Source organism: Aquarana catesbeiana, linkage group LG06 (genome assembly GCF_042186555.1).
Source record: "Aquarana catesbeiana isolate 2022-GZ linkage group LG06, ASM4218655v1, whole genome shotgun sequence".
In the NCBI taxonomy this organism is placed as follows: domain Eukaryota; kingdom Metazoa; phylum Chordata; class Amphibia; order Anura; family Ranidae; genus Aquarana; species Aquarana catesbeiana.
This window is the reverse complement of record NC_133329.1, coordinates 42684538-42711064: the sequence shown is the minus strand read 5'-3', so window position 1 is coordinate 42711064 and position 26527 is coordinate 42684538. Positions and strand designations below refer to the sequence as shown.

Genomic DNA, 26527 nt, shown 5'->3' with positions numbered 1-26527 from the left:
GCCCCTCAATGACTGCAGTTGGCTGACAGACCAGGAGGATCCTGTCATCCACATCTGCCGAAAAATACAACTGGCAATGGCCACAATCTCACCCACTGGCATAAACAATGTCCCAGTGTATCATAGTATCATAGTAGTTCTCTCAGGCTTGTCACTGTGAATGGCAAAACAGATGTGACATTAGTCCTTGAAGGATCCCTCCGGACGACGGATAGGCACTGTGCAAGGAAAAGTGAGGACGCCATGGCCTACAAGTACCAACAAAAACATTTTTTTTTTTTTTTTTTATTGAGGCTGGGGTAGGGAAGTATGAAGAAAAATGATGATTGTACCGGAGTTCAGCTTTAAATTGTCCACATGCACTTCAAAACGAAATAAAGTGTTGGCTTTATATATACCATAACTCAAACTATATACATATGTCTTAAAATGGTTCTAAAGCAGGGGTCTCAAACTGGCGGCCCTCCAGCTGTTGTGGAACTACAAGTCCCATGAAGCATTGCAAGGCTGACAGTTACAAGCATGACTCCCACAGACAGAGGCATGATGGGACTTGTTTCGCAACAGCTGGAGGGCTGCCAGTTTGAGACCCCTGTTCTAAAGCCTCACGGTTGTTTACATTAATGCAATAAAGTAAAAAACTTTCTGTGTCACAGATTCCTCCCTCTCTCCCCTTATACTTACCTGAACTCCATCGCGATCCAGGGCTGTGCATGAGAGCTGCGGCGCTCCTGGCTATGTCCCTCCTCCCTGGGCAGATAGATAGCAGCAAGAGCCATTGAATCCCACTCCTGTCAATCTCCTCCAGTGACGAGGGGCCGAATCCTGCTGTTTGTGTCAATGGACGCAGCAGCTGAGCTTGGGAGCAAGCCCGCATGAGTGCCCCCATGGGAATTAGTTTCCTATTGGGGGCACCAGCAAGAGAGGAGGAGCCAGGAGCCCCGGCGAAGGGACCCAAGAAGAGGAGGATCAGGGCCGCTCTGTTCAATTTTATTGCACAGAGCGTGTAAGTATAGACATGTTTGTTATTTAAAGATAAAAAAAAATTCCTTTACAACCACTTTAAATAACAGACTATAGATAAGTGTGTAAAACGGAATTAACGGAACGCAGTGAAAAGTATTTAAAAATTCCAACACCAACAGAAGTTTCAAGAACAGCTGGTTATGTGTACTAAGTGAAACCAGATCTCAGCTTCCCCTTCCCATCGGGGCCTCTTATGTGACATTTCCTGTTTTCTAGAAGTAAATCTAAGAAGAGGTTTTTTGTTCTTGTGTTGTAATGTTTGTTGTGTCTTCATGTAGGACAGGCTGCTCTGGGATTTTTAGAAGTCGGACCTCCTATGGTACAGATTGAAGTGGAGAAATGTTTAGAGGTTCTTTATTACTCAGAAAATGTCTTTCCTTTTTTATTCTCTGTATTTAAAGTGGAATTAAACTTTCCCCCTGGGAGGGTTCTGCCATAATGTGCACAGTATATTAGCACCTTATGGCAGACTTACCCTCCAATGCTACGCTGTCATTGTTCCTCAGCTGGCCCCGGGCACTTCCATCTTTGCCCGGTCTATCTTCCGAGTTCCCTCTCTCAGGACGCTTGAATAGCCAGGCAGTGATGATGTTACACCCGCACATGAGCACAGGAGACACTTCATCATGGCACAGAGTGGTTGCTGTAAACATAGTCTGAGCTTTGCATGCATGGCACAGATCACATTACCACTGACAGGCCAGGACAGGCATTTATGACAGAAGAGACCACTATTTCAATTGAAACAGGAGCCAATTAACCTACCAGCATGTCTTTGGAGTGTGGGAGTAAAACCGAAGTAACCTGAGGAAAGCCACCCAAGCACAGGGAGAACATGAACACTCCACGCAGATAGTGTCCTGGCTGGCAAGGACCCCAGTGCTGCAAGGCAGAAGTGCCAACCACTGTGGCGCCCCACTACACTATATAGCCAAACGTTTGTGAACATCTGACCATCACACTTCAAAACCATGGCCATTAAATTTGAAACTAGTCCCATTTTTGCAGCTATAACATCCTCCACTCTTCGTGGAAGGCTTTCTACAAAATTTTGGAGGGTTGTCTGTGGGAATTTGTGTCAGGTACTAATGTTGGATAAGAAGACCTGGCTCGCAAAATCGGAGTTCCAATTCATTCCAAAAAAGGTGTTCGGTAGGGTTGGGGTCAGGGCTCTTGAGGTCCTCCACACCCAACTTTGGCTTTGTACACTGGGGTACAGTCATGGTAGAACAGAAAACGTCCTTCAAAACGGTTACCTCAAGGATGGAAGTGTACCATTGTCTACAATTTCTTTGTATGATGTAGGGAATAACAGGACCCTTCGGCCTTCAGGTCCACATAATTGTGGCTACAACAGGTGTGATGGTCAGGTGTCTACAAACTTTGTCTGATACACAGGGACATACACTGTGTGGCCAATCTAATGACCTCACTACAACCACAAATTAGGTTAATTAATCTTACGTTTCCCCGACTTCCTCCCACAGTACCTAGATGAGAACAATGTCCTCCTACCAGCCAGATCTCGGGAGGGGAACATTGCACAGCATAAACCTTAAGAAGTCGATGATGATGCACTGTACTGGCGCGTCTTCTCAAAGGATTTAGGATACTTAGCATTCCCTGGGATCTTGTCACCAGCAGGATGACGTCAGGGCCGGTGCTACCACTAGGCAGCCACCTAGGGCGCTGCCATGGCCAGTGCCACATTCCTCTCCTGTCACCTCCTCATCCCTGGTGGATGTCACCTCGAGAGCTGGCATACGAACTCTGCTACCAGGTGGAACCGTGGAAGTACTAAGCCAGTTGGCAGGACTGAGCAGGGAACGGACAGACCAGGTAACTCCAGCCATGCGCTGCTTGCTGTGTCCAGCAGTATACAGGGCAGTTTGCGCAGGAAGGGGGGCAGTTTGTGCAGGAAGGAGGGTGTAGTGTTAAAGGGGGGAAGTGTATATAGGAAGGGTGGTGTAGGGTTAAAGGGGGGGACAGTGTATACAGGAAGGAGGGTGTAGGGTTAAAGGGGGGACAGTGTATACAGAAAGGAGGGTGTAGGGTTAAAGGGGGGCAGTGTGTGCAGAAAGGGGGGTGTAGGGTTAAAGGGGAAGTGTATACAGGAAGGGGGGTGTAAGGTTAAAGGGGGGCAGTGTGTGCAGGAAGGGTGTGTAGCATTAAGGGGGGGGGGGGGGGGGCAGTGTGTGCAGGAAGGGGGCGCAGTGTGTACAGGAAGGGGGGTGTAGGGTTAAAGGGGTGGCATTATGTGCAGGAGGGGGGGGGGCAATGTAAACAGTTTTTGTTTTTTTAGGGGGAGGTGCAAGTAGTCTTGCCTAGGGTGCAAAATAGTCTAGCACTGGCCCTGGATGACGTCGCCCCCTGAACTATGGAAGTTGTTAAATTATGAGTATATAAATCTATCGTTTCCCCACCGATTCTTTTATGCAACATTTTGTGCAGGGGGCACCATGAATAAGCAGACCGTGCAACTGAGGAAGAAGATTCCCTACACTTCAATCAATTTGTGTAACAAATTCCTGGAAATGTTGGTAAAATTTATGTAAAAGAAACACATCTGGTGAATGGCAATCATGATGACACTTTTGTAGAAAAGGTGGAAACATGCGTTAATACAAAAGAGAGGAGGACTGACGGAACGCTAAAGCTCCGGCTCACCTTGCGGGCTTTGTGTTTGTTCACCACCGCCTGCGCCAGCTGTTCTCGGCCTTTGTGTACATAATTGGTGGAATATAAAATATTCTTCTCGATGTTGTCAATCATTTCACCCTGGATATCGAAGAGAGACACTTTATAATGCACTGTAAAAAAATGCAATAAATGCAACACAGTCCTGCATTTAAATTAGAAGTTCGCTCTAGAATTTCCCCAGGAACATTAAGCTTTTCGCTGCATTTTTTGCACACGTTTAAAAAAAATTAATAATTTTAGGCCTGAAGATTACACAAAACCCCCAAGCATTATATATTTTTTAAGTAGACACCCTTGAGAAAAAAAAAAATAGTGGTAGTTCCAATTTTCCATGTCACACAATATTACCACAAAGGTCTAGGAAACGCAAAATGTCAGTAAATATTTATTTATTTCAGGTACTTATATAGCGCTGTCAATTTACACAGCGCTTTACATATACATTGTACATTCACATCAGTCCCTACCCTCAAGGAGCTTACAATCTAAGGTCCCTAACTCACATTCATACATACTAGGGACAATTTAGACAGCTTCCAATTAACCTACCAGCATGTGTTTGGAGTGTGGGAGGAAACCCATGTAGGCACAGGGAGAACATGCAAACACCAGGCAGGTAGAGATGTGGTTGGGATTGGAACCAGCAACCCCTCTTACTGCTAGGTGAAAGTGCTACCCACTACACCACTGTGCCGCCCGTATAATATATGAAGGTATATGGTAAAATATAAAAACCGACTAGATTGCGCCGAGTGAAAAAAAAGAAGAAGATTTTATGTGCTTGGGTGTAGTTTTTATTTTTTGCTTTTTTTTTTACTCACTTAGGGGACAAAGAGTCCCTATAAAGATTTTTAGGTGACAGGTTTGCTTTAATGAGAAATGCAGGGTCTCACCTGGGCTCCATTGAATGCATTGCAATGCATTCCACTTTATGCTAGCCGCAGAAAGTGACAGGTGACTCGGAAGTGACGTGATACACGTTGCTTTTCGGGTCACAGCAAGAAGGGGAGGAAAGCGGACACACCTGCCTGAACCCGCAATGTCAGTCCTGGGACCGCAGATGGGCAAGCAGAGCCTGGAAAACATGATGGCTGGACAACTGGAGCACAAACTGACAGATGTTAAACACGATGCATTTGTCAAAGTTCATGCGTTTTAGGACTATTCATAACGTTGAGTTACACCCATAGCAAAATTCTAGGGTGAGCTCTCACTTTGAAGGATATCTTGACCTTTGTACTAAAAAAAAAATAAATAAATGCTTACTTCCTGAAAGGCTTCTCGCTCCTCCTATCACCAACTGCACTTATCTGCGTTTGCTTAGAATCATCTGCCGTTCACATTTGCCAATCGATCTGTACACTTGTAAACCCCGTACACAGCCCTGGAAGCTGTGTGGCAACATGTGTGTATTGGCTCGCAGTCATTGGTCAGTATGGTCACTGACCAATGAGAGTCTCTGCTTACTTCTAAGAGCCCTTGCACACTGGGGCGGCGTCGGCGGTAAAACGCCGCTATTATTAGCGGCGTTTTACCGTCGGTATGCGGCCGCTAGCGGGGCGGTTTTACCCCCCGCTAGCGGCCGAGAAAGGGTTAAATACCACCGCAAAGCGCCTCTGCAGAGGCGCTTTGCCGGCGGTATAGCCGCGCCGTCCCATTGATTCCAATGGGCAGGAGCGGTAAAGGAGCGGTATACACACCGCTCCTTCACCGCTCCGAAGATGCTGCTAGCAGGACTTTTTTTACCGTCCTGCCAGCGCATCGCTCCAGTGTGCAAGCCCTCGGGGCTTGCACACTGGAATGGAAGTAGTGGCACTTTCGGGGCGGTTTGCAGGCGCTATTATTAGCGCAATAGCGCCTGCAAACCGCCCCAGTGTGCAAGGGCTCTAAGACAAAAGAAAAAAAAGACACTTATTGGTCAGCTCTGCAACATGACTGTGTTGACCCATGACAGAGAGACATTGCACACGTTATGCTGCCACACAGCTTCCAGTGCTTGGGGGGGGGTTTCAGATCTGTATACAGATGTACAGTAGGAACAGGAGGAGCCTAAGGGCGTTAGGAAGTAATCACTTTTTTTTTTAATATAGGTATAAATGTGGTGATATCCTTTAAAGTTGAAGTTCACCCTAGAATTACGCTATGTACGTAAAACCCTTTAAACCACAATACACACATAAATATATATATATATGTGTGTGTGTGTGTGTGTTTATATACCCCGTTTCCCCGAAAATAAGACCTAGCGTGTTTGTCGGTGATGGCTGCAATATAAGCCCTACCCCCCAAATAAGCCCTAGTTAAAGTCTTTGTAGGTCTTATTTTCAGGGAAACAGGGTATATTTTTTATATATATATATATATATATATATATATATATATATATACACATACATATACACACACACATACATTATATATATATTACACTATATATGTGCTTGCAAGTGGTTTACTGGGCTTATGGCTAAAGATATCGGCCATAACCCCCGTACTGTTTTTTTGTTTTTTTTTTCCAGCAGGCGATCGGCTTTCTCAGGAGTTGCTGGAACGGTTTCCGAAGTGGCGGGAGGGAAGCCGAGGTATTAGAGAGCAGACCAAGGCCAAGACCTGAAGAGGACAGTAGACATCAGACCGCACAATCCTGCATTAAAAAAAAAGCCCATGTGCGATTGAAGAGCCAAAAGATAACCAATTGTTTTTTGGTAAGAGATAGTGTTGGGTTCACCAAACTCACCTGTTCTTCAACTTGCGTGGAAAGCAGCATGAACATTTCGTGTAATTCCACAATGCTTTTCTCCAGTTTCAGGATCTCATCATGTCTTGATTCTATCTCATTCAGGGCCTGTTTAGTGACCTGGGTGTCCTTCAGAAGCTGAGGAAGGAAATACAAACGGGACTCTTAAAGTGGCCTTTACTTGTGATCCCTATCAAACCATCTACCCAACAACCTGTCCTTTACTGTGTAAACAGGTTCTCCACCCAAAAGGTTTACCATCAGCAATGCTCATAGCTAGTGGTACAGAATTTCCATAAATAGGATAAAGGAAGTATTGCCCAAAACCTTTCATTGAAGAAAATGACCCTTTGCAAAGTTAGACTGGTAATGTGATTGCTATATAACAATCATCAGGTAGGAAGCCTGCTCCTTCCTAACACAAGCCACACACACTGCCTTCTCTGTAACTAACCTGCAAAACATGCCTATGTGTTGGTACAGGCTTCCATATTGTTGGTTATCAACCCAATGGAGCACCAAGCAGATACTTTGACAACACAGGGAATACCAAGTCTGCCACATCATTTACTGAGCCTGGCTTCTTCAGGTACAAAGGACCAACCTGACCGTAGAACAATTTATTCTCTTCAATGGGCAGAGCAGCTACTGAAAACGACTAAAAAGGAACTGCCATGATTGATATAGACAAAAAACAATTAGTGTACTAGTAATAGTAGTTGTACCAACATGATCACAGGCAGAAAAAAACAAAAAAACAAAAAAAAAAAAAAACACATAAATCAATGTGCTTAAAAAAATATAATAAGTCCATGTAGTTGTGAAGACCAATCTTGCATAAATGTAAGTGCTCAAAAGGATAAATCTTTTTGTTTAATCCACCACGTGTCCACTCCACCATGTTACACAAAAGGCTTACTAAAATTATTGGCTACGTGTTTCATCACATATGACGTCATCAGGGACCAGTCACGTCATCAGGGACAAGTCATCAGAGAAGCCTCTGATGACATCACTGTGACGAAACATGCAGGGTGGAGATGGAAGTTGTGATGTCACCACGCATGTGTACAATCACCGATGCAGTTTATTAGGCGCCGATTACTACACATTGATTGTAATTGGTTGATTGTAAACATTTTACCGTGGATTTTAAACAATTTGAACCTGGAGCTCTTTTTTTCCTCTCTTTCTCCTATGTGTGTAGTCTACAGGATATTTATCCTTTAAGGAGGGGTGGGCTCCATCCAGGCAAACCAATCTATAAATTCTTATATGTGCTCCTACTACGGAGATTCTGGAAATTTAGAGTTGGGACCCCAGTATATACACATGCCCCATGATATATATAGCTTAGGCATATATTTGCAAATGTGCGCAAACAAAACTCTGTTTTTAACATAAAGACAGGACAATTTGGTTGTTTTGCAGGCTGATCGGTAAGTGTGCTGGGCAATATTTTGTTTGTGGTCTACAGCAATGCTTCTCAACTCCAGTCCTCAAGTACCCCCCAACAGGTCATGTTTTCAGGCTCTTCATTATTTTGCACAGGTGATTTGATCAGTTTCACTTCCTTAGTAATTACCACAGCCGTTTCATCTGAAGGGAAATCCTCAACACATGACCTGTTGGGGGTACCTGAAGACTGGAGTTGAGAAACACTGGTCTACATCAGGGGTAGGCAACCTCAGCCCTTCAGCCGTTTTGAAACTAAAAGTCCCATGAGACATTGCAAGACTAACAATCACAGGCATGACTCTTAGAGACAGAGACATGATGGGATTTGTATTTTCACCACAGCTGGAGGGCCGAGGTTGCCTACCCCTGGTCTACACGATATATATGAGGCGGGAGGAGTGGCAGTTTCCATATTCCTATGCTAACCGCAGAGCGGTGTTTACATCCAGCGCTGTTTGACTTCTCACATTCTGAGGGTCGCCATCATTTTGGTAAGCCTTTTGGTGTAAAGTAAAGTTTTGGTAAAGTAGACACGTGGTGGATAGGATAGGATAGGATAGCATTACCGCGATCCACTACAGGTGCTCCATTATAGCGCTGTGTAGCAAGGTTAGTTGCCAAGGAGCTGAACATTTGAGCTCTTGGGTGTAAATCGGCACCCAAGACTCAAGTGGGTAAGAACTCCTATACCACTGCTGCTTACATTACATGTGAAGACGTCGCTCTGTCCACTCTCCAGCATCTCATCAAACTGCTCATCTGTGACACTGTGTCCAGCTGTGAAAAAACAACAACAAATTGGTCAGGAAACTCTTCTAAACAGGTCACCCCCCCATAGACCTTCAGGACCTGTGTCGATGCCTTTAAACATTATCAGTGGGCCATTGCAGCCTGCTTCCAGGTGCATTCTGCTGACATAGGACATCAGTCACTTCTGAGATCATTCTCAGTTCTCTGGCAGGTTAATTTGACTTCCTAATTTGCAGCAAGGCAGAGCCCCGAGTGCCTTATGTACACACAGAACAGGGCATGCACGAGTGCTCCAATAGCAAGCAGCAAGGGAGAGGAGCTGGTGGGGGATCCCAGAAGGAGGAGGATCGGGGCTGCTCTGGCAAGAGCAGGCAAGTACAGTGGAACCTCAGATTATGAGCATAATCCGTTCCAGGAGTATGCTCGTAATCCAATGTACTCGCATATCAAAAACGAGTTTTCCCATTGAAGTCAATGGAAACGAAAATAATTTGTTCCGCACTGACTTCAATGGGATGCAATACCGCATGAGGCCAGAGGCGGGGGGTGCCAGAGAGCCTCGGAAACGTCCGAAAAGGCCCGAGGGACACTTTGGCTGACCTCGGCAAACCTCGGAAAGACTCCGTTCACGAGCCTTTCCGAGGATTGCCGAGGTCAGCCGAACTATCCGCGGGCCTTTCCGTGCATTTCCAAACGGCGACTTACGGCTCTGCTCGGCCCCGGCGCCCCCCTCCCCCACCTCAGGCCAAAACTGCACACCGCTTTTGGCCTGAATCCTGCTCGCAAACTGAGTTAGGATTTTTAGAAATGCAGCGCTCGTTTTGCGAAACGCTCGGTAACCACGTTACTCGCAAACCGAGGTTCCACTGTATAACATGTTAGTAATTTGAAATAAAAAAAAATAAAAAAAAAAAAAAAAGTTACCTTTGAACTCAGAGAGATTTAAAAAACATTCTCACCATCATTCCAACTTCTGCCAAAGTAAAAACGGAGCATGTTCTTATTTCCAAACATGCAAAAGTTTCTTCTAAATCCACCTTTTGAGTCTAGGTTCACATATGTGCGATCTCAGACATTGCATGCGATTTACACCCGCACCACAGGGGCCGATCACATGAGATGTCTGTGCAGTGCGAGTTCAGCCATACAGTTGTATGGCTGAACTCGCACTTGGATTCGCACGAAAATAGTGCAGGGACTTTTTTTTTTCTTCCCCCGCACTAGAATGTTCTCACCTATGCGATCTGTTTGAGTTGACAGTTTCTTACTGTGATCTGATCTGGGGGTGTCATTAACATTGTATTGACACCCGCAGCGGTTCGCAGAGGGCAGTGTGAACTGCCTATGAAGGAGAGATGCGGTGCAGGAACTGGCGCTGTAATCGCGCTGGTTCCCGCATCGCACATATGTGAACCCAGGCTAGGTGTCAGGGACATCATTGCTGTATACAGAAGAAAAATAAAAGCAGCTAGGCCTGTGCACCATGAAGAAGGTTCGGGAAAGAGCCAACATCACTTCCTGTTAATGTTTGCCGCCACTGTATCAGACAACAATTCTCATGATGCAATGAGAAGAAGAATTGCATTTATTGGCTGTAGGGATGCACCAATACCATTTTTTTTTTTACAATAAGTACGAATACCGATACTTTTTTTTTTTTTTTAAGTACTCGCCGATACCAATTACCGATACCTACCGCAACTGCTTTGTTTTAACTTCAGCTGTCAGCAATGGTACAAAGCATTGAAACGTTATTTACAAATTAAATAAATTGATTTCTTTTTAAAATTTAGCGCTTTTTCAATGTGAAATGTGTAAATATATGTTAATATATATGTGTAAAAATAAAAGTCCAAAATGCAGCGCTTAGATGAAGCAAAATATATATATTATATGTGTAAAAATATTCACTAACAAAAAAGAAAAAAAAAGTTTGAGCCCGGGTTCACACTATAAACGGGCTGTGGATCGCACAAGAGCTCTTCCAGGGACCAATCAGGGACGATTCTATGCGTGAATTCGGCCCTGAAACGGAGCCAAAGACGCACAGCGTTTTTGTGCAGTGCGCTCCGCAGCCGCCCCGGAGATATGTGAATCGGCTCCATAGGGAGACAGTCACATTCTCCTACTATGCGAATTAGATGCGGGGAAACGCACATCTAATTCGCATGTGTGAACCCGGGCTTAATTGTTTATCATTTATAAAATAGAAGTGAACAAAAGAAAAAAAAGCAGGAAAATAATAATTAAATGGAGGAGAATAGGGAGTTAATTAAGGCTGATTAGAGGAAATTAAAAAGTTCATAAGGGGTTAAACAGAGGAACATTTGTTGATCCCTTTGATCTGCAGATGAAGAAACAGAAATATACAAAAAGAAACAATGTTTCTTTTTATTTTAGTGTTTCAGGGCTGAGCAATGTTGTTAATAAACATTGCCGGCTGCTTTTTTTTTTTTTTTTTTTTTTGACAGCTCCAATTACCGGACTTCTTTAACACTGGGAAGACCCACTGACATCTCAAAGAACCAAGCTTGAAAGTATCAGGTATCGGTGCATTTGCACGAGTACCGATACTTGTGCAAATACTCAGTATCTGCACCGATACTAGTATCGGTGCAGCCCTAAATTGGGTGGTATTGTGGTAGATCAGAAGTGTGCCAGTCACAGACTCTTCTCAATGCTATGTGGTCCCCACTTATTAGTGGGCAGGACAGATCGGGAGTCTGAGACTGCTGGTTCCTTCTACTACAGCCAGTAGAGACATAGTTACATTGGCGCTGGTAAGAAAACAACTAAAGGCTTGGCCATACACTATACAACTTTCTTATTCAATTTCCTTTAGATTTACCTTCAACTACTCCATGCAAATTGAAAGTGTTTAGATTTGACCTCATATTTTATGGTTTTGATAAATCTAAAAGGAGATTTGAACAAGAAAATTATAAAATAAATGGGCAGCCTAAGGCAGGAACGTTGCACTTGTGGTCTGGGGCGGAAGTAGGCACAGCATCCACTGGTTGTACGAACAGGAATTAGGGGGACACAATACGCTTTTTATTAGGCAGGATACAAGTAGCTATTTGACAGCAGCATTAGGGTCATGAACACAAACGGTTAGCGGTAGAGATGCACCGAAATTTTGTCCGTCGAAAAGATATCAGCTGAAAATGGTGTTTTTGGCATTTTGCCGATAAAGAAGAAGGTGCAGATAATGTCGATTTTCCTGTATTATGGTGTGTTTTTTGTAGGTCATGCGACTCAAAAACCACTTCATATACGTAACACAGGTTCGTTACTGATGTGTTCATAAAAATCAATATATGGTGTCGCGCTGTAGTGAAAAAATTAGTACCATAAATAAAGTGCTAAATTAATTAAAGTGCTACATAAAGTGACATTGCATGTGCAGAATTGCATAAAACGCATATTTAGTGACAACGTATGTGCAAATTTGCATAGAAGGGCATAAAATTGCTAAATAATCACATAACCTTCAATTTGCAAAAAAGCGCATATAAAGTGACATCGCATGTGCAAAATTGCATAGAAACGCACACAATTGCTACATAATCACATAACCTTCAAATTGCATAGAGTAAAATAGGTGAAAATGCTGACAAAATATAAGGTAGAGTACAACAGTGCATATGAATAGAAAAAATACAAAAAAAAAAAAAAAAAAAAAAAAAAAAAGGAAAATAGGATGCGAAGATGCGGTGAAGTGCTGTGACTTGGAGCATAGCACTTCACTGCATCCTATTTTCATTTTATTTTTTCTATTCATGTGCACTGTTTTGTCAGCATTGGCACCTTTTTTAATCTATGCAATTTGAAGGTTATGCCATTATGTAGCAATTGTGTGCGTTCCTATGCAATTTTGCACATGCAATGTCACTTTATATGCATTTTTTTGCAACTTGAAGGTCATGTGATTAGCAATTTTATGCCTTTCTATGCAAATTTGCACATACGTTGTCACTATATATGCGTTTTATGTAATTCTGCACATGCCATGTCACTTTATATAGCACTTTAACTAATTTAGCACTTTATTTATGGTACTAATTTTTTTTTTTTTCACTAGAGCGCGATACCATATATTGATTTTTATTTACTTATTGTTGGTACAGTTTGACCAGTTCGGTATTTGCTGCAGCTATGTTCCGTTGTTTATTGTTGTCCTGGTAGCACGGACATATTCTTTCCTGTTTGCTAATGCGTTCATTGCTCCCTATATTTCAGGCCCATCACTTACATTGTTACCCCTGGTATTGGCTCACCAGGCAAATATGAAGTGGAGCCTCCGAGGTATCCAGCGACATGTGACGCCGATCACATAAAGTTACAAGTTGCCCCAAATGCACCTGGTCACCCTTTTATGATTAGGTTTCTGGGGCCCCATATATGCCACAGCATTTTTCCAATAGGGAACGGCAGATACTGAACAAGGAGATCAGAACATATGGCCGGCATCTTTGTAATCACGCCATAAACAAAGCATATTGCACAATAAAAACCTACTGATCTGCAGCTGCCTTTTGATCCTCTTGACGTTGTTGTCTCTGTACTGCGTCTGGATCATGTTGCACTGATTAATGATTTCAATGAACTGCTGGGAGAGGACGCCATGCTGCAAGATAAAATGAGAATATGCTAAATGTCATCCACTGAATCACCATGTCCTAGAGAGCGTCACAAGGAGAACGGGTCAGTTTATTCCCTTGAAGGGCACCTATCATACGATTTCAGCACATTCTGAGTCATTCCTATAATGAGAGTGATCACTTTGGTGCAGCTTGCCAGCTTGAACATGTACTGCAATATATGCAAATCTAGAATCCATGGTTTTTATACAAAAAAAGTTTGCAAAAAATATGCAAAAGGTATAATATCCATAAAGATCAAGAGAGGGAGACAAAAGAAAAAGAACAAAAGTGAAGGCTATGGAGAAGTATGGAGAAGTGGCAAACTTCGCCAACCAGGTTATTGGGGTAATTTGATTTGTATTAGTGGTTTTGAGAGTTTGTGTGAGATGGTTCATCTAGAACGAAGATGAATGTAATAAAATGTAAAGTATGTATATTCAAAAGTTAAAATTGTGCAATATAAAGAGTATTTAAAAAAAAAAAGAAATATGCAAAGGTTGTATTGTAGTGTGCAGACGGTTAATTCGGGATTTTCTGTGTTAATGTATGGTCACACCCCCTTAGCACCCCTCATACATCTAAGCTCCATTTATAAGCTTTTTGGATATCTCCTCTACTTTTATTGCAGAGTGCAGGTTAGTGACTCAAGCCAGGCAGTGCCTTTCACCATCTCTCCCTCCGTCTCTTCCCCCCCGCCGCCATACCACCCCGCAACCTCTCTCCCTCCCTCCATCCCTTCTCTCTTATCGTAATCCTTTACTCCCCCTTCTCTCGCCATCACTCCTCCCTCCTGCTCTTGCCAACACTCCTCCCTCCTGCTCTTGCCAACACTCCTCCCTCCTGCTCTTGCCAACACTCCTCCCTCCTGCTCTTGCCAACACTCCTCCCTCCTGCTCTTGCCAACACTCCTCCCTCCTGCTCTTGCCAACACTCCTCCCTCCTGCTCTTGCCAACACTCCTCCCTCCTGCTCTTGCCAACACTCCTCCCTCCTGCTCTTGCCAACACTCCTCCCTCCTGCTCTTGCCAACACTCCTCCCTCCTGCTCTTGCCAACACTCCTCCCGCCCTCCCTCGCCAACACTCCTCCCGCCCTCCCTCGCCAACACTCCTCCCGCCCTCCCTCGCCAACACTCCTCCCGCCCTCGCCAACACTCCCCCCGCCCGCCCTCGCCAACACTCCCCCCGCCCGCCCTCGCCAACACTCCTACCGCACGCCCTAGCCAACAGTCCCTCCCTCCATCCCTTCTCTCTTACCGTAATCCCTTACTCCCCCTTCTCTCGCCATCACTCCTCCCTCCTGCTTTTGCCAACACTCCTCCCGTCCGCCCTCGTCAACATTCCTCCCGCCCGCGCCAACATTCCTCGCGCCCACCCTCGCCAACACTCCTCCCGCCTGCCCTCGGCAACACTCCGCCAACACTCCTTCGCCTTACCGCGCTCGCCAACACTCCTTCGCCCTACTGCGCTCGCCAACACTCCTTCGCCCTCCGCGCTCGCCAACACTCCGCCAACACTCCTTCGCCCTACCGCGCTCGCCAACACTCCTTCGCCCTACCGCGCTCGCCAACACTCCTTCGCCCTACCGCGCTCGCCAACACTCCTTCGCCCTACCGCGCTCGCCAACACTCCTTCGCCCTACCGCGCTCGCCAACACTCCTTCGCCCTACCGCGCTCGCCAACACTCCTTCGCCCTACCGCGCTCGCCAACACTCCTTCGCCCTACCGCGCTCGCCAACACTCCTTCGCCCTACCGCGCTCGCCAACACTCCTTCGCCCTACCGCGCTCGCCAACACTCCTTCGCCCTACCGCACTCGCCAACACTCCTTCGCCCTACCGCGCTCGCCAACACTCCTTCGCCCTACCGCGCTCGCCAACACTCCTTCGCCCTACTGCGCTCGCCAACACTCCTTCACCCTCCGCGCTCGCCAACACTCCGCCAACACTTCTTCGCCCTACCGCGCTCGCCAACAATCCTTCGCCCAACCGCGCTCGCCAACACTCCTTCGCCCTACCGCGCTCGCCAACACTCCTTCGCCCTACCGCGCTCGCCAACACTCTTTCGCCCTAATGCGCTCGCCAACACTCCTTCGCCCTACCGCGCTCGCCAACACTCCTTCGCCCTACCGCGCTCGCCAACACTCCTTCGCCCTACCGCGCTCGCCAACACTCCTTCGCCCACCGCGCTCGCCAACACTCCTTCTCCCTACCGCGCTCGCCAACACTCCTTCTCCCTACCGCGCTCGCCAACACTCCTTCGCCCCCCCTCTCTTGCCATCACTCCTTCGCCCTCCTCTCTCACACCATCACTCCTTCCCTCTCCTCTCGCCACCACCCCTCCTTCCCTCCCCTCTCGCCATTATTCTTCCCTCCCTTCTTCCTCCCCTCCCTTGTCACCACTCTTCCCTCCCTCCTCTCTTGCCATCCCTCCCTCCCTTCCTCCTCTCTTGCCATCCCTCCCTCCCTTCCTCCTCTCTCGCTATCATCCCCCTCTCCCTGCTCTCTCACCGTCCATTCTTCCACTCCCTCTCTCACCATTCCTCCCTCTTTCTCATCCACACATTTATCCCTCTACAAGCGGTCGATACCTGCGTCTTCTCCATCCGCTTGTAAACCGACCCTCTCACCACTTCATCGTCATCTTTTACCTCGATTTCTAAAACAAAGAAGAGCTCTATGAGACACAAAAAACAACTCCAAGAGGGTGACTGGGGGACAAACGGTGGTCTCAGGACTAGATCCTGCAGTTCAGAGACAGGCACATACTAAACCAGAATACTAAGAGATTACTGGAGAGAAGAGGATTAAGGATAGAAAACTTACCACTGGGCCATCTTACACCCTCGAATGCCAGCAGATAAAAGTAAAAAAGCAAGACAAGAGAATCGAGACTGTTTAAATGGGCACACAGAAAGAAGTCAGAGATCAGCTGGACAGACAGACACCAACTAACTGCCCAGTCCTCTAGAACACAGCAGCAGATGTATAAACAGACAACCCTACTGTAGACATCCTGTAAGTGGCCCCATACCTAGACTTCTCCTGTACGGATGTGACAGTGGCCACTGTTTTTTGCCTGCCATAATGCTGCTGTAAAAAAAAGGGTGGGGCTTAACAGGAAGGGGGCGGTGCTTCCTAAAACAAAGACACACGTTACACTGTATACAGCAATGCAACTTGAACATTTGAACATCCACCTAGAAGTGGCCAGCCAGGAGACATTAGCAAGCTACTGCTAGACAAACCAAGAGCAAGAAGACAAAGGAGTGCAAGCAGAGATAGGACACTCTGACTAATCATACCAACGGGGACAGACAGGAGCCCTGCTGAAGAGGACAGACAGGAGTCAGACAGACACAAGAGGAGTAGAGACCATTCACTTACTCTGCAATTTCCCCCGAATCTCTTTTGATAAAACTTTGATCTCTTCTCTCAGAGACTGTAAATCTTTCTTCATACCTGAAAGACAGACAGAGCCACTATGGAGACCATATTACCGGCAGCTGTATCAGGATAATATATCAGATATTGGCAGCTGCAAAATCGGCTAGTAATACTGAAGTGTAATCATAAAACTGGTTAGTAAGAAAACATTGTGATAACCGGAACAGCCAGCATGAGAAAACCAGTTTCCGGGTGGGTGGAATGGTTGGTGTAAGAATGCCTCAAGTCCCTGGATTGGGGGGGGTGACAGTTTAGGTTACTTTTCTACAGTCATTGGATGGGCGGTACATAGTCAATGGAGGCGCTGTACAGTCCAGAGACATAATCAACAGGCAATGCAAGAGTGCAACTTTCAATGGATGGACAGAACAGTCTAAACAAGAGTGCTGTAGTCACTGGGTGGATGGGACAGTCAGTAGAATACTTTAGTCATCAAATAGACGGATTAGTCAGTACAACCATTTTGCAATCATTGGGGAAGAGGAAGGGGGTGGAAATGGAGTACTGCCGACACTGGGGGGGGGATAGGACAGTCAACGGAAGAGTACTGCCGAAACTGGGGGGCTAGGACAGTCAACGGAAGAGTACAGCCAACACTGGGGGGGATGGGACAGTCAACGGAAGAGTACTGCCGACACTGGGGGGGGGAATAGGACAGTCAACGGAAGAGTCTTGCCGACACTGGGGGGGGGGGGGGGGGGAATAGGACAGTCAACGGAAGAGTCTTGCCGACACTGGGAGGGGGGGGATAGGACAGTCAATGGAAGAGTACTGCCGACACTGGGGGGGGGGGGGATAGGACAGTCAACAGAAGAGTACTGCCGACACTGGGGGAGGATAGGACACTCAACGGAAGAGTACTGCCGACACTGGGGGGGGGATAGGACAGTCAACGGAAGAGTACTGCCGACACTGGGGGGGGATAGGACAGTCAACGGAAGAGTACTGCCGACACTGGGGGGGGGATAGGACAGTCAACGGAAGAGTACTGCCGACACTGGGGGGGGATAGGACAGTCAACAGAAGAGTACTGCCGACACTGGGGGAGGATAGGACACTCAACGGAAGAGTACTGCCGACACTGGGGGGGGGGAATAGGACAGTCAATGGAAGAGTACTGCCGACACTGGGGGGGGGGATAGGACAGTCAACGGAAGAGTACTGCCGACACTGGGGGAGGATAGGACACTCAACGGAAGAGTACTGCCGACACTGGGGGGGGGGGGGATAGGACAGTCAATGGAAGAGTACTGCTGACACTGAGGAAAAAGGACAGTCAATGCAAAAGTCCTGTAGTTGCTGAGAGGATAAGACCATCAATGGAAGAGTGCTGCAGTCACAATGAAAGAGTGCTGTAATTGTTGGGAGGGTAGAACAGTCAACGTAAGGGTGCTGCAAACACCGGGGGAATAGAACAGTCAATAGAAGAGAGCTGAAGTCACTAGGGGAATGGGACAATCAATGGAAGAGTCCTGTAGTCGATGGGAGGATAGGTCAATCAATGGAAGTGCTGTAGTCACTGGGAGATATTAACATGTAGAAGAATGCTGCAGTCACTGGTGGGGCAGTCAGTATAAGAATACTGCAGCCATGGAAATGGGCAGAATAAATCAGTATAAGCATTGTTGAGTCACTGGATGGGTGAAGCAGCCAATGGATGGGCGCTCAAGTCACTGGAGGAGGCGGATCAGTTGGTATTGGCTAAGCAGAGCAGTAAATAAAATTGAGCATCAATTATGAGGGAGGGCTGAGCAGTCATTAAAAAAAATGGCAGATGGAGCAGACACTTACTGTCATCCGGAAGTGGCTGGCTGAGAACTGTCGTCTGATTGGTCTCTAGAGATTTCACTTTATTCTTGAGAACTTGTAGGGACTCACGAATCTGCCGCGTCTGAGGATTGAAATCGATCATTCATCATCTACCCCAACATAACATTCTTCCCATTACAGACTTCTATGAATCCTCCTCCAACATTTGACCCCGCCTCCTTATGATCATGCTTCACCCATGTTTGACTAACATCATTCCCTACCCCTTATGACCATGCACCACCCATGTGTCACTACATACAGTGTGTGTGTGTGTGTGTGTGTGTGTGTGTGTGTGTGTGTGTGTGTGTGTGTGTGTGTGTGTGTGTGTGTGTGTGTGTGTGTGTGTGTGTGTGTGTGTGTGTGTGTGTGTGTGTGTGTATATATATATATCTCCCCTAGAAAGAACCAAATTGATTTTTAAAGCACATCTATACCCAAAATGTTATACACTGCAGCTTCTTAGTCCTTAGATGTGATGATAACATTACTTTTTGATTTTTCTCTTTACTCTCACCTGGTTATCCTGACGGACTGACAACACTCAGGGCCCCTGGACCAAATAAAGCAAGGGCCCCCTTTCAGACCCTGCCCATTTCCCACCCCTGACTCCGCCCATTTCCCCACCCCTGACTCCGCCCATGGCCCGCCCCTGACTCCGCCCATGGCCCGCCCCTGACTCCGCCCATGGCCCGCCCCTGACCTTGCCCCTACATTTTTGCACAAAATAAGACTTCTTCCGTTTTTTGTTTTTAATGGGACCTGGAGGGGGGTCTCTCTCTCTAACAGTGTCCATTAGAAAGCAGCCCCTCCAGGCCCCATTAGAGTCTACAACAGAGTCTAATGGGACCTGGAAAGGGGAGGTCTCTCTCTAACAGTTTCTGTTAGAGAGAGAGAGCCCTCTCCAGGACCCATTAGAGACTACATAGGAGTCTAATGGGACCTGGAGGGGGGCCTCTTTCTAACAAAGTGTACAGTGAACACCTTCATTCACTCTGGTCCTCACAGGGCCCCCTCTTTGTGCCATGACTCTCACCCCTGCCCCAACCTCTCAAAGCAGAAAAAAAATTGGCACTGTGTAGTGCTCCACTGTGTTGTAGCTGTGGCTGGTTCCCGCATCCTCTGTGGCTAGCTCCTGTGGGTGGCTGGCTGGCTCAGTGGTGTGAGTGGGTCACCGTGGGTGGCTGGCTGGCACCCTGGCCCTGCTGTGGGTGGGTCACCGTGGGTGGCTGGCTGGCACCCTGGCCCTGCTGTGGGTGGGTCACCGTGGGTGGCTGGCTGGCACCCTGGCCCTGCTGTGGGTGGGTTACCGTGGGTGGCTGGCTGGCACCCTGGCCCTGCTGTGGGTGGGTCACCGTGGGTAGCTGGCTGGCACCCTGGACCTGCTGTGGGTGGGTGGCTGGCTGGTGTGTCCTCTCCTCTTCGCCGTTTTGGGCACTGTTTGCCGAGGCGAGGGAGGGACTTGGAGGGAAGCGGTTGCCTTTGCCCGGGACGATAGAACTAGAAGGTTTGCAGCAGGCCTAGTGCGCTGAGGCGTGCGGCGCAACACATAATGACGTTGCGTGTGCGTGGGTGCTCTTTGTGTCCATTTGAGAGCCTATGTTAGAAATAGCCCCCCTCGATGCACCATCACCAGCGTGCCCCTCGATGCACCATCACCAGAGTGCCCCTCGATGCACCATCACCAGCGTGCCCCTCGATGCACCATCACCAGCGTGCCCCTCGATGCACCATCACCAGCGTGCCCCTCGATGCACCATCACCAGCGTGCCCCTCGATGCACCATCACCAGCGTGCCCCTCGATGCACCATCACCAGCGTGCCCCTCGATGCACCATCACCAGCGTGCCCCTCGATGCACCATCACCAGCGTGCCCCTCGATGCACCATCACCAGCGTGCCCCTCGATGCACCATCACCAGAGTGCCCCTCGATGCACCATCACCAGAGTGCCCCTCGATGCACCATCACCAGAGTGCCCCTCGATGCACCATCACCAGAGTGCCCCTCGATGCACCATCACCAGAGTGCCCCTCGATGCACCATCACCAGCGTGCCCCTCGATGCACCATCACCAGCGTGCCCCTCGATGCACCATCACCAGAGTGCCCCTCGATGCACCATCACCAGCGTGCCCCTCGATGCACCATCACCAGAGTGCCCCTCGATGCACCATCACCAGCGTGCCCCTCGATGCACCATCACCAGAGTGCCCCTCGATGCACCATCACCAGAGTGCCCCTCGATGCACCATCACCAGAGTGCCCCTCGATGCACCATCACCAGAGTGCCCCTCGATGCACCATCACCAGAGTGCCCCTCGATGCACCATCACCAGAGTGCCCCTCGATGCACCATCACCAGAGTGCCCCTCGATGCACCATCACCAGAGTGCCCCTCGATGCACCATCACCAGAGTGCCCCTCGATGCACCATCACCAGAGTGCCCCTCGATGCACCATCACCAGAGTGCCCCTCGATGCACCATCACCAGAGTGCCCCTCGATGCACCATCACCAGAGTGCCCCTCGATGCACCATCAACAGCGTGCCCCTCGATGCAGCCTGATCAGAGTGCATGAGGGTTAGAGAGAGGAGAACCGCCCGATTACACATAGCAGGTAACTCCCGCTGTGACACCTGTCGACCGCTGTCATCTGAAGGCCCCGCCTCCTCCTGCACCGGCTCCTTTGTTAGACGTCACACATCACGGCATTGGATGAGTGTGAAGTCTATCAAAAGAGTTGGTGCAGGGCCTTCAGATGACAGCTGTAAGCGGGAGTTACCCGCTATGTGTGATCCGGCGGCACCCGCCCTCCCCCTTAGCCTCCAAGGCAGCTCTGGGGTCCATGTGGGCCCTGAAAAGATGATCGCCAGGGCCCCGGACCGGCCCTGAAGGTTCCAGCAGGTAGCGCTGGCGGGGCCCTCAAACCACGACCGGTCAGTCCACCCCTGCCTGCCAGTAGCACACTTTCTGGGTGGCTACACTCGCATCTCTACTGTATCTGTAGAGAGATCCATGGTTGTCACACAGGCTGGACATTAAACATGTCTACCTTTGTCTATCTCCATAACATGGGGTGGCAAGATTGGTGGTTTACACAAGAAAGACAACGCTGCTTTTGCTTCCAGTTCAGCTCACAAGAAGTGAAAATGACACAGCATTTCTGGCGGGATCAACAAATAATTCTGCACTAGCTGAAAGTTTTGAGCAACCACCACATTGAATGACCGGTAAGCTGCAATATACTGCATTTGTGTTCTTGGACTTAGGCTGGCCATAGACACAGTGAATTTCTTTCCTGCAGCCACGGGTTGCAAGAAATTTGCACGATTCCCCCCATCAACACAGACAGTGCCGACAGGGGGAATCCCTCCTGCCGGGCCATTGTCTTCTCCTATGAAGCGAATCCGGCAGGCTGACTGCACCCAAATTGATCGCCTTGTTACATTCAGCCTGGCCCTTAATGGTTGGAATCCCCGGCCAGTTCCTGCAGATATTCCAACAGTGTACGGCCAGCCTTGGTTTTGTTTTAGCTGCCAACAGCCACTCCACTAACAGACCTTGTTACCATTTTAACTGCCCCTCCTGGTGCATCCCGAAAACTGAACACTGGCTGCCCCCCCCCCCCCCCCCCACTCCTCACTCCACAGCGCCCACTAGTTTTACCGTTACAAAGAACTGCTTGTTGAGCTCTTCATCGTTCTGCGAGGGCTCCATTAACACCTTGTGTTCATCCGGTTCTGAATCGCTTTCAGTCTGCAGAAGGAAAAAAAAAAAAAGTGTCCATTAATATGACAGCCCAGATCCGTACCCAGCCCTGATAGACATTGCTGGAGCCCAGCGTTGGACCGGGTCAATGGCGCCCGTTGGGTGGGTAGAGGCACTAAAACTAAACCCTCGTTGATCAGCGTTTATATCAGCTGCACTTTCCTATTCTCTATTCTCCATTTCACTTTTTATACATTTTTGAGGTTTTTTTTTTTTTTTTTTTTTACAAAAACAACATATGACTCCTGGAATTATAGGAGGAAGGCCAAAGATGATGTGAAACTTGCTCAACTGACTGTGATTTAAAAAAAAAAAAATGTTTAAAGAGAAAGTGTAAAAATAAAAAAATAAAATACCGTATTACTCGAGTATAAGTCGAATTTTTCAGCACATTTTTTTTGTGCTGAAAGTGCCCCCCTCGACTTATACTCGAGTCAAGCACTTTTCTGCAGCAAAAAATTTCATTTTCCGAATTGACTTTGGGGCCCCGTATCTCAGGGCCACTTGGTGCTAGGAACCCCAAATTTGGTGTGCAAACCTAGTGGATCTGGTAACATAACATATCCAAAGCTGGGGTTCCTAGCACCAAGTGGCCCTGAGATACGGGGCCCCAAAACCAGTTCGGAAAATGTCATTCTCTGCTGCAGAAAAGTGCTTGACATTTTCTGAACTGATTTTTGGGGCCCTGTATCTCGGGGCCAATTGGTGCTAGAAACCCCAGCTTTGGAAATTTTATGGTGCTAGTTCCACCGGGTTTGCACACCAAATTTGGGGTTCTTAGCACTAAGTGGCCCCGAGATACGGGGCCCAAAATTCGGTCAACTGTGTCCATCTGCAGCAATGTCATTTCGGGACCCTTTGGGTTCAGAGACTCCAAATTTTGGCTGCAGCTAGGGGGCATCTAGGAACCCTTAACTACCGAGTTTGAAGTTTGGGGGACCTATGGCTGCAAATGGGCACAGTGAGGCTGCAAATGGGCACAGTGAGGCTGCAAATGGGCATTGTTGACCCTCTTTTCCACTTACAGTAGCTGTGCATTTCTCACCCTCGTCTTATACTCGGGTCAATAAGTTTTTCCCATTTTTTTGTGGTAAATTAGGGCCTCGACTTATACTCGGAGCGACTTATACTCGAGTATATAAGGTAAATAAAAACATTTCTAAAGCACCCCCTGTCCCCTCATGCAAAGCACACGTGAGGTATTGCCACCAATGTCAGCGCAAGAGGAATAATTATGGTGCAAGACCTTCTCTAAATCTAAACTGGTAACCTGTAAAAAAAAAAAATTTAAAGCGTACCCTATGGAGATTTTTAAGTACCAAAATTTGGCGCCATTCCACGAGTGTGTGCAATATTAAAGCACGACGTGTTAGGTAAACATTTTTTTTTGGGTATTATATATATATATATATATATATATATACACATATACATATACACATACACACACACACACAGGGCTCAAAATTTCAAGTCCTGAGCTACTAGCCCTCAAGGGTTACTCGCCACCAGCTATAACAGCTTCAACTCTTCTGGGAAGGCTGTCCACAAGGTTTAGGAATGTGTCTATGGGAATGTTTGACCATTCTTCCAGAAGACCATTTGTGAGATCAGGCACTGATGTTGGGTGAGAAGGCCTGGCTTGCAGTTTCCCCTCTAATTCATCCCAAAGGGTGTTCTGTCGGGTTGAGGTCAGGACTCTGTGCAGGCCAGTCAAACTCGCTCATCCATGTCTTTATGGACCTTGCTTTGTGCACTGGTGCTCAGTCATGTTGGAACAGGAAGGGGCTGTCCCCAAACTGTTCTCACAAATTTGGGAGCATGAAATTGTCCAAAATATCTTAGTATGCTGACACCTTAAGAGTTCCCTTCACTGGAACTAAGGGGCCAAGCCCAACCCCTGAAAAACAACCCCACATCATAATCCCCCCTCCACCAAATGATTTGCACCAGTGCACAAAGCAAGGTCCATAAAGACATAGATGAGCGAGTTTGGGGTGGAGGAACTTGACTGGCCTGCACAGAATACTGAACTTAACCTGATAGAGCACCTTTGGGATGAATTAGAGTGGAGACTGTGAGCCAGGCCTTCTCGTCCAACATCAGTGCCTGACCTCACAAATGGGCTTCTGGAAGAATGGTCAAACATTCCCATAGACACACCTTGTGGACAGCCTTTCCAGAAGAGTTGAAGCTCTTATAGTTGCAAAGGGTGGGCCAACTCAATATTGAACCCTACGGACTAAGACTGGGAGGCCATTAAAGTTCATGTGTGTGTAAAGGCAGGTGTCCCAATACTTTTGGTGTAATATAGCGTGTGTAATATATATATTTTTTTAAGGCAGAGGCCCTAGAGAATAAAATGGTGGCTGTTGCAATTTTCACCCGATTTCTCATCTACCCTGAAAAGCATGAGATTTAAAAAAAAAAAAAAATTATATATATATATAGTTTGGGGGTTCTAAGTAATTTTCTAGCAAAAAATACTGATTTTCAACTTGTAAGCAACAAGCGTCAGAAAAAGGTTTACTCTTTAAAGTGATTAAACTTCCCTCATTTACAGACCACAGTTCATTCCTTTGATCTAAAGAACAAAACGTTACAATGTTTATCGTTAGCTCCACGGCTGAGGAATGTTTGTGATACTTGGCAGACTGCCTGTTTTTTTTTTTTTTTAACATCTGTCTGCTTTGAATGCATAGAAATAAAATTGGGAAAATGCTTTCAGACCACGAGGGGGGGGGGGGGGTATTTGCGATCTTGAGCGATTAATCGTGCAATAACGGAGGATTATATCATCCACTATATTATTCCTATTAGACCTCCAGCTGTACCGGGCCGAGCCAATAGGGTGCCAAGACGCCCCCATCTATGCTGGGACTTGTAGTTCCACAGCGACTGACCGACTGTGACGTGTTTATGTCTAAGATCGCCATGGAAACCGAGTTGATGGGGGGGGGGGAGACACCGAGAAATCCCTCTGCGTCACTTGTCTCATCCAATCAGAATGAGCTCTGTGAACTGACCCCCCCCCCCCCCCCTCCCTAATATAAATCACATACATTACCCTGGCCAGGAGGATGGGGCCCCCAGAACCCCCCCCCCTCTTCCCATACATAAAAGTTACCGATGTCCCTGGTTAAGGGGATGGGGCCCCTGGAGGCCATGACCCCCCCCCCAGTGTTGTCACTTTGTGAATTGAATCTGCAATTGAGCCCCATATATATATATATAGTAAACATGTCCCTGGCAGGAAGAATGGGGCCCCTGGAGGCCATGACCCCCCCCCCCAGTGTTGTCACTTTGTGAATTGAATCTGCAATTGAGCCCCATATATATATATAGTAAACATGTCCCTGGCAGGAAGAATGGGGCCCCTGGAGGCCATGCTGGGCCCTGTAGTCCCCCCCAGTGTTGTCACCTTGTGAAATGCATCTGCAATGGTGACACCCCCTATATATAAATAATAAACATATCCCTGGTTATAGGGAATGGGGGCCCCTGACAGTCCATGCTGGGCCCTGTAGTCCTCCCAGTGATGTCACTATGAGACTCAAGCCTTATATCTGTAATGGTATAAATAGTCCCTGTGTCTCTGATTGGAGGGAAGTCCCCCCTCCTGTGCTGTCACTGTAAGTCTGCAATGAAGAACACCCTCCCCCCATACAAATCACAGATGGTGACCCCCTGGCAGCCCATGCTGGGCCCTGTAGTCCCCTCCCCTGTGACGTCACTCACACAGCCCAGCTCCTTGGTGCGGTCCCTCATCCTGCAGGGGTACAGTGTAGCTCTTCTCAGAACTTCTCCCGCACTCACTGCGCCTGCGCATCACCGCCCACTACACCCTGTGACGAAACGCCCACACCATAGAGACGAGGGGAGAAGAGGGGGGGAGGAGCGCTGCATGTTGGGATATTGGAGGAGTCGGGGCTGCTGCTGCAGAGGGGGGGGGGAGAGGAAGCGCTGGGTGTAGAGTGGAGGGTGGAGGAAGGTCACATCCTGTGTACATATCCTGACTGAGATTTCATAGACCTCCTCTCCATGTTGTATAACACACAGAGCACTCCCAAGATATCACTGAAATCATAATAATACATGGATAATGGTGGATGAAGCCAAACCTCCACATTTTACAGTGGATGGGGGGTGGGACTATCAGGGATTTTATTGCTATCAATGTCCCCTCAC

The 26527-nt window shown here is 47.6% G+C and overlaps 1 protein-coding gene across 1 annotated transcript in view; it reads right to left on the bottom strand.

Annotated features, from left to right (window-relative positions):
- Positions 1-26213, bottom strand: part of STX4 (syntaxin 4) — a 34281-nt gene extending 8068 nt beyond the window's left edge. Inside the window, exons 1-9 of the mRNA XM_073635769.1 lie at positions 26078-26213; positions 22238-22327; positions 18551-18650; positions 16700-16774; positions 15904-15971; positions 13193-13301; positions 8625-8698; positions 6464-6601; positions 3694-3804 (exon numbers count right to left, since the gene is read on the bottom strand). Of these exons, the coding sequence (XP_073491870.1) occupies positions 3694-3804; positions 6464-6601; positions 8625-8698; positions 13193-13301; positions 15904-15971; positions 16700-16774; positions 18551-18650; positions 22238-22327; positions 26078-26107 (795 nt within the window). The 5' untranslated portion in view covers positions 26108-26213. The remainder of the gene's footprint in view (positions 1-3693; positions 3805-6463; positions 6602-8624; positions 8699-13192; positions 13302-15903; positions 15972-16699; positions 16775-18550; positions 18651-22237; positions 22328-26077) is intronic.
- Positions 26214-26527: the final 314 nt, after the last annotated feature.